The sequence below is a fragment of the Balaenoptera musculus genome, chromosome 2, assembly GCF_009873245.2.
Source record: "Balaenoptera musculus isolate JJ_BM4_2016_0621 chromosome 2, mBalMus1.pri.v3, whole genome shotgun sequence".
Taxonomy (NCBI): domain Eukaryota; kingdom Metazoa; phylum Chordata; class Mammalia; order Artiodactyla; family Balaenopteridae; genus Balaenoptera; species Balaenoptera musculus.
Window position 1 is genome coordinate 142,789,910 of NC_045786.1, and position 8,469 is coordinate 142,798,378.

Below are 8,469 nucleotides of genomic sequence, written 5' to 3' on the forward strand. Positions count from 1 at the left end.
CATAGAAACTTCCTCAGGCCGTGACCCCATCTGCCCAGTAACTGGTGCTTTGTGATCCAGTTGGCTGCAAAACCCATCTCATGTCAGCCTCCACATTCTCCCAAATGTCCTCCTTTCACCAGAGTGACACTGAGGTACAGCTGACTCCCAACCTTCCTCCCGAAAATGAGGCTTCCAGACCCAAAAAGGTAAATCATTGCTCAGTGGCCCAAAGAGTTCATGTCTTTGAGCTGCTCCGAGGGAAGAAATTTAACCAAAAGCCAGACCATGAGTTGCAGGGCCAACAGCCATGGAGGCCCTGCCCAGCCAGGACAGGACAGACCTTGTAAAGGCCCCCCAAAGAGAAATGTCCCAAGGTCCAGAGCAGGAGGTGGGGAAGTAGGCCTCATGCCCCAGGAAGCTGGCTGACAAATGCAGGCCTGGCCTTTCCTGCCCCACTTCCCTCTGTGGAGGCCTTACTTCCAGCTCTCTCTGCATGGCTCCCATCTTCCCCAGCTGTAGAGGCACTCATGGAGGTCCCCCGCCAGCTCTGGGCTCACATCTCCCTGGATTCCCTGCCAGCCTAGAGCACAGGACTACGGCTGCTGCTGCTGAGGCCTTTCATCACCTTATGTCCTGGAAAAAGCATGGGCCTAAAAAGACTCTGCTACTATATTTCCCAGGTAGCTTTGGACCTTGGTATCTCTTCTACCTTTAAGATCTATATGGTAAAAAATCAGGTTCTTGTGGTGACCATGCATGGGCCTGGGTGGCCTAAATCTCAGCCTGTGTGAGTTTCCCATGGAGACACTTAGGTGGGGTGAAGGGTCAAGTTCTGGGGGCAGAAAGCTTCCCCAGGCCATAGGGAACCTCACCTCACCTTTTCAGCCAGTGTCTGCACTCCAGGGTCTCTGGGAATCAATGCTTCCATCTTTGTTATCACTCAAGGGACTGACTCCAGTGGAGGGAATTCTGGGCTGGTCAGTGGATATGCTCAGCCCTCTCTGAACCCAACCAGTGTCTCCACGAGCTGGGGAATTAGAAAGATACCTGCCATATGCTCAACTACTCCTACGGAAAACAAGCTCAAGGTGCACTATTATATGTCTTTTTGCTTTTAGTCAGAGAGGAAGCTCACGTGTCCCCACCACCACCATCACCACCCACCGCAAATACACACACTCATTCCCTCCTCAAGAGACAGGAGGCCTAGGTTTCCTCCAGACCCAAGAAGGGCTGCTTTTCCCCCTTCTTCCACCACCAGCCCCTGCCCTGAAAGAGGTAATAGTCCCTTTTTTCTACCTCACGGCCCTGCCCTCCAGCAGGCACCTGCTGGCCAGGGAAGGAAGAGTCGACAGGGTGCCTAAGGTAGGTCTCCTCCAACCTCAAGGATAGCCCTGGCCCAGCTGATGTCTGCTGCAGACCTGCCTGCCTCGGGAGAGGCCGGGTAGAATTCAAGTGGAAATTCAGCTTACTGCCCAAAAATTACTGAGTGCAAGGAACCGAAGGCAGCTAGGCCTCAGATAACAATATCCATCTCTGCCTCCTCGGAAAGAAAACCTCCCAAGAACCAGATTCAGGATTTTCAGAAGGATCCAACCTCTCTCTGGCAGGCAAAACATCCCCTCTAAGTGGTCACCTGACATCGATCGGCTGGGGTTCCTCTAGCCAAGTAGACCTCACCCTTCCCAAGATGACGGCCTACCTGTTCTGCCTGGCATCAAGGGTACAACGAAGACTAAGGCGGCAAGAACAGATGACTTCCTGTTACGCTGGCCATTTTCATACCCCTTCCTTTTAACAGCCCTCCAAATACAGAAGCACATGTTGAGTCCAAGTGAAACCACCTCTGCTCCCAGCCCCCTGTGACTGAGCCCCTCACCACACTGGAAGCTCCTCTCTGAGCCTGCAATGGTTCATCATACCCACCCGATAAGTGTTATGAGGGTAGGGCTTCAGGTCAATTTCCTGTGGGAAAAAAAGAAGCCTGGCGGGACTTCCCCGGCGGTCCAGTGGTTAAGACTCCACGCTTCCAGTGCAGGGGGAGCGGGTTTGATCCCTGGTCGGGGAATTAAGACCCCACATGCCAGGTGGCGTGGACAAAAAAAAAAAAAAAGCCTGGAAGCACCCAAATAAAAGAACACACTCAAATCCAAGTTTGCTGGAATGCCACGTGCTACATCCCCCCTTCACCATTTCAGCACCCCCAAACGTTACCCAAAGGAATTAAGACCACAGGCTAGGCAGAGAAGACAGTAAGCCCCCGTGCCTCAGCTCTCTGAAGAACCTTCGAGGCTGCAAGGGTAGGTAAGGCTGGACCCTTGTCAACAACCAACAACAGGGCAGATAATACAAATACAGGCTGCTTTGCAATAAACCTCTACCCACCCCCTCAAAGCTCAGCAGACTTCCAGCCTCAACCAAAGGAACCAGCCATTGGTTTAGCTGTAAGGATGAGAAATCAACCAATGCCCCCTCCTCCTCCTCCTCCCAGCACCTACATCGTCTACAAAGGACAAGCCTACAGGCAGAGGGAAAAACCACAAACCAAGCAAAACCAGTTTCACCATCAATTTCTTGAAAAAATGGGTTTATTGATTTTTAAACTGCAAATAGTCGTTACAAAAAGTTTTTTTTTCTTTTAAATAAATTCACACAAAGAAAGAGAAATAGAAAGCGACGGTAGTGACCAGCAAGAGGAATAATAATTACATTCATCTTAATGTGTGTGTGCCAGTTCTGTTTGCATTAACATTGGAAAACTCCAAAACCTGGAATCCAGAACCTCAAATCTGCAATCGGAATGTCTAGAGATGGGCACGTGAAGTCAAAGGGTTTCTTTTTTTTTTTTTTCCCTTTTAGAAGCTATACATTAAAAGTTGTTTTCCTTCTGTACTGTCACAGAACTTTTACATACATTCTCAGTCCTAGTTGTGAAAGGCCAAAAGAGAAAGAAACTCAATTTGCAGTCCAACACAAAGGGGGGAAATTTCTAAAATAAATAATCCAACAGTTTTTTGCATTTTTTTAAATTAATTTTTCATTTTTTTAAAATAAAATAACCAAAAAAAGTGTAAAGTTACAAAAAATGTCGTTGAAGAATAATATATTAAAACTGTGGAAAAAAAGGAAAAAGACACGTCACAAAATTTTAAGATTAATATGAAGATCATAATTTAACATAAAAGAATATATTCTATGGATTTGTCATCCCGATAAATATGAACAAAATTAACAAAAAAAAGCATAGTTTGGCAATAAATACGTTTTGATAAGTTAAATAAGCTTTTTTATATTGATGTGCAGTGACAAGCAAAATTTTTGCTCTCCAATTTCTGAAGTTATATGAAGTTTAAAACCCAGGGAAAAAAGCATGGCGTGAGTGCTCTAAGGATAGACCTACGGTATTCTAGAGCAAAAACCATTAAAGCTACTTCTACAGGAAATCGTTTTACACAGATATTGTATGTGGAATGAATACCATTAACTGCTCACCCCTTACATGTTTTTTTTAAGCTTTACTCTCATTTTTTTGTTGTTTTTTCTTTTAAGATGTCACATACGAACTGGGGAACTTTAGCACCAAAATCAAGTCTCTCATAGTCCATCTAGCTTCCCCTTCCTCCCCACTTAAAACAAAAGAAAAAAAATTAAATCACAAAGTCCCACTTATGTCACAATCTTCATCCGCTTTTGCAGTCTTCCTTCCTGCAGACCTACACGAACCCAGGCAAGATTAGTCAACAGAGGTTCAGGTCGGGAAGAAAAAGGTTTTGAATGTCAAGCTAGGTTTCCCCAAAAACCCAAGTCTGGCAACAACTCTCCCAAGGTGGGTGCGGGGGGTTACTGGGGAGAGGGGAGAAGGAAGCGTGTGGGAGACTGGATCAGGAAAGGTGCAGTTGTGTTGCCAGTGGAGGGAGCTGCTGGTTCTAAGTCCCCCCCCTCCCCCGCCCCCCCTTCCCCTCCCCCTCCCCCTGGGCAGAGGCTCCGGGGAGGCCCACGGGTGCCCTCTGGCGCTGAAGAGGTAATGTAGTCACAGTGACAAAGTTAGATCACAAGGCACTAAGTTGCTTCTGTAAACTGTTACTGCTTTTTCTTTTGTGATTTGGCACTTAAGGCTTAAGCTGGAAAAAAACGCATCTACTGACAAATATGGGACTTGTCTGTTATGCATGGTAAGTGGGCTATAAAATTGAGGTTGGGGGGGGTGGTTCTAGCCAGAAGAAGCTATTGACAAATTGACTTGTCCTTATGTTGGGGAGGAGGGGCGTTTAAAGAGGGGGGAGGGAGGGGGCATTCCAAGGTCCAGGGGGAAAGGGGTTGAGCTTAACCTTGTTAATGTAGGGGTTTGTCAGGAATCGGATGGGTAGGGAGGGAAGGGTAGGGGATGTGGCTGCGGGGTCGGGGTGGGGGGTGGATAGGCGGTGGGGGGGGGGGGTCCCTCCCTACCCTGGTTTAGTCATCTGAGATGGAAAGTCTGCTGAAAATGGGCAGGCGTCTTGAGTTGTCCAAAGTGGGGGAGTCTGAGCCACTGTGGCTGCTGCTGGAGCTGCTCAGGTAGCCCTCCTGGTCCGAGAGAGAATCCTGAGGGCTGGGGGGAGAGTCAAACATGTGAGGGGACTCAGACATGGGCCGAAAGAGGAAGGTGGTTGGGGAACCACCCCCCGGCAGCCCCATGCTAGGGGCAAAGAGGCTCGCCAGCTCCTGACTGGAGAAGGCGAAGGGGTTATTGGTGCCATCGGGCAGGGTGGGCGAGCCCAGGAGGTCATCGGCGCTCAGGATGGGGGGTGGGGTGATGGACGTGGGGCTGTCCAGCAGCCCCGTGGCAGCGGCGGTGGCAGCGGCACTGGGAAACCCAGCAAAGCTAAAGCTATGCTGGAGGCGGGGACGGTCAGCAGAGAGGTCCCGGGCCCCGGCCAGGGCACGGCGCTCCTCAGCGTTGTGGATGAAGTGGCAGCGGGGCCCATACGGGCAGAAGCCGATGGTGTGGAAGGTACGGCACAGCTCCGTCTTGTACTTGGGGTGGCGGGTCAGGCTTCGGAGCTCGTGGATGCCGTGCGCGAACTGGCACTTGTCGCCGTACTTACAGGCTCCGTTCTCCTCGAAGGGACGGCACAGCTCCGTCTTATAGCGGCTGGAGTTGACCTGGCCGCTCCCCGGCTGCTTCTGGGTGGGCAGCAGCCGCTCGCCCCCTTCTGAGAAGGAGCGGTCTCGGAAGCGGCTGTCCCGAGAGCTCAGAGCTGGAGCTGGCTCGCCCTTGAGGCTGCTGAGGAGCTGGTTCTGGTGGAACTTGGAGCTGGGCAGGGTGACCGAGTGCCTCCGGGGGAAGCCCCCACCGGCAGGGGTGCCCACCGCCTTCCTGTCCAGCAGGCAGCCCCCGGCACTGGGAGTACTGTAGTTGAGCATCTTGTTACCCTGGAGGAGAGAGAGAGAAGAGAGACGGCGGTTAGTGACAAAGGCCATCCGCCAGGCCCAGAAGGGTACCCACTAAGGGCAGCCCCCTCCACGATCAGAAATGGTCCGTCTCAAAGGAACCTGCCACCCCCACCTCTGCCCTGGCAAACCCCTCGCCCTCTTTCTCCCAGTCAACCAGCCAAGAGGGTTTACTCTGGCCCCAGGCATAAGAAGTCACAAAATTCCTGGCCTGTGTGAAAAAATTGTTTTACACATGCACCTACTCCACGCCGATCCCTGGAATGCACCCTCATATCCTGTCCCCAAAGCTACCACTTTCATCCATGAAATCCAACTTCTTCACCTCCCAAATAGATGCCTGTGTTGAAAATATCTCACACAACTCACAAACTCTCGTTTCCCACCCTCAGGAGACTTAACTATGAGCTAGGTCTCCTTTTAATCAGTCCCTGCCTAATTAACCGCCGCCCTCCCCCCAAACCTGGCCTAAGACTCTCAACTTCCTCCTTCAGAAGCATTCCATTCCTTTGGCAACAGATTTCCAGACTGCCTTTGCTTTACCTTGCTGATGGGAGGGGAGAGGGAGGGGCAGGAAGAGAAATCCCGGATTGGCAGAGGGGTGGGTTGGCAGGGAGAGGGATGTGATTCCCGAATACAAAACTCATTGCCCTGTGCTCCCAGAAGAGGTGCCTTCTACAATGATCTCTCCCACCAGTCACTGCCCACCCCACCCCCTCCACTGGGAAGATGCCTTTGCAGTTAGTCTCCTGGCTGCAAGAGCACGCTTGGATAAGAGCGCCAGTGTTTAATCTTTAACGCAAAGCTGCAGGTGGGAAGGAAAAGGAAAGCACCAAATCCCCCCAGCCTCCTCCCAGTCAATAATGGATTTGGGGGAGGGGGGCAGAGGCACCAAAGGCAGGTCTCTGTTCCAATGGGACCCTATTCACCTGCCCAAACTGTACCCAAGATTTGGAAAGGGTGTGAGCAGGGGATCTGGGAGTTGGCTCCCAGCGCATGTGGGTGTCATTGTGCGATTTCTAAAGTTGGTCCCTTAGGATCAGCTGCGGGGGATCGGGAATCTGTAACAGCAACCACCCCACAGAGCGGATTACAGGAACCAAGTTGAGAGGCTGTTCCCAACAATGAGGTTCATTTAAAAAGTCCTGCGGGGGGAGGGAGCCAGAGAAAGAGAAATAGATCAAAGAGCGGGAGAGCCAGGAAGAGAAGGAAGAAGTGCCGGGAGAGTTCAGGCAGCCGCCAGGGCAACAGAAGTTTGGGAATGCGCAGGTAGGGAAGGAAGCTGAAATTCAAACTTTTTTGATGTTGCTCTTCAGCTCCAGGGTATCCCTGCACCCCAACCCTGCAGCCCTGGGGCCCTGGCAGCTGCACGGACTGGAGAAGCAAGCTGGGAAAAGAGAGCAACATGACCCGACGTGTTTAAAAGCAGGCAAAACACTTTAGCAATTAAAAGAAGCCTAGCAGCTTCTCTCTTTCAAATTGGGGAGAGGGGGCGAAAAAACTTGAACATCCACAGGCTTCTGTTATGTACGCTTAAACGGCACTCCTGGAATATTCCGGATTTAAAACTTGCTTTTTTCCACACCGGCTGGCAAGCTACACGGCTTGAGGGCCTCAGTAAATCCTTCCTCGCCGAGACCCTTGAGCTCAGACCGGCATTTTGTAGTCGTGTCCCCCCATCCCCTCCATATCGAGGAGTCGCGGTCCCTCAGAAAACAGGTAAGCGGGTGAACCCGAGTCCCACTCTCACCCCAAAGTTTGCAGCACGATCGGCTATAACAGAGGAAGCCTGACTGAGCTGGGACGAACTGAAGTCCCATTGCAAACTCGTTTGGCAACATCCTTTGAACCACAACTCTTGGCCTTTTCTCGCAGATTCCCGGCCTCTCCAGAACAGAAGGGGAAATCTCCCAGCAAAACGTCATCCCGAGACTCACTTCCCCGAGGGACCCCCACCTCCCGACCCACAGTCCGGCAATGGGGCTGGAGAGACTCGAACCCCTCCCGGCAGCGGCGGCACCCAGAGCGCGCACAGGGAAACCGAGCAGACTCGCGAAACCCGGCTCAAGAGCAGCACATTATGGACGAAAGAATCACCGAAAACTTGCCCCAATGCTAGTCAATGCCCCGCGTCCCCCAGGCAGCCCCACGCAAACTTCGCCCCCCAAAACTCTGGTCTCCGGATTCCCATGTAATCCCCGCCAGGAACTGTTGAAACTCAAAGGGTGGGGAGCAGAGAGTCAAATTCCTTCAAACTGAGGGGGGAAACTGGGGCGGAAAAAACAACCATCTCGCCTCTCCTCTCCCCCCTGCGTTCCCAGACCTAAACTTTCGGGGGTTCTTTTAGAAGACAAAAGAAAAAAGAAAAAGACTTTGAAAAGCAAACGCTCCGCCCCACTTTACCTTGCATAAAACTTCGCTCAAGTCGAAGATGGTGGCAGACACGAGGGTGGTGGTCATCCTGGGCGCTCGCACGGGGCAGGGACGAGGATCTGGTGTGCCGTGAAGGTCCCGGTGCGGGGAAGGCGCAGCCTCCGGCTCTCCGGTCTGGAGTCCCACACGCCTGCTCCCGGCGCCCCTCGCCTTTCTGACTCTCCCGGGCTGCGGCGCGCGAAGCCCAATTTATATAAGTTTCAGATTTGGTGGGCCGGAGGGGGAGGAGGAGCTTTAAACTTATTTAAATGAGGAAGAGGAGGAAAAAAAGTTGATTGACACTGAAGTTGAATCAGCCCTGCGGTCAAACTCTGGGAAAAAAAAAAAAAAAAGAAACTTTCGAAAGGAAGAAGGGGGAGGGGAGACGAGGAAAGAAGGCGAATTAAAAAAAAAAAAAAAAAGACCACTGCGAGCCGCGCACAACTTTTTTTTTTCTTAAAGAGGAAAAGTTTCGAGTCCGCTCGCTTGGCTACCCCGCGCTACAGGCGCCCTTCTCTGGGGCCGCGCGCCCCGCAGTGGGGGAGGGGCGCCCCCCCTTTTGTCAGCCTGCGAGCGCGGCTCTGTGACATCACTCATTCCACCCTCTTCGGGGTTCTGGTTGTTGTGTTGTTTTTTTGTCGGGCA

The 8,469-nt window shown here is 51.8% G+C and overlaps 1 protein-coding gene across 1 annotated transcript; it reads right to left on the reverse strand.

Moving 5' to 3' along the window:
• Window positions 1-2,552: 2,552 nt before the first annotated feature.
• On the reverse strand, window positions 2,553-8,039 carry ZFP36L1 (ZFP36 ring finger protein like 1). The gene is made up of 2 exons (XM_036842208.1): window positions 7,816-8,039; window positions 2,553-5,394 (listed from the first exon to the last, which is right to left on the reverse strand). Exons 1-2 carry the CDS (start codon window positions 7,870-7,872, stop codon window positions 4,435-4,437), a joined length of 1,017 nt encoding a protein of 338 aa, XP_036698103.1. The 5' UTR covers window positions 7,873-8,039; the 3' UTR covers window positions 2,553-4,434.
• Window positions 8,040-8,469: the final 430 nt, after the last annotated feature.

What these genes read in the sequence shown, in the direction of transcription:
- ZFP36L1 (XM_036842208.1), bottom strand. Translation starts at nt 7,872, where the DNA reads ATGACCACCACCCTCGTGTCTGCCACCATCTTCGACTTGAGCGAAGTT. An exon ending in TGAGCGAAGTTTTATGCAAG is followed by an intron (nt 5,395 to 7,815) that starts GTAAAGTGGGGC and finishes TCTCTCCTCCAG; the next exon opens with GGTAACAAGATGCTCAACTA.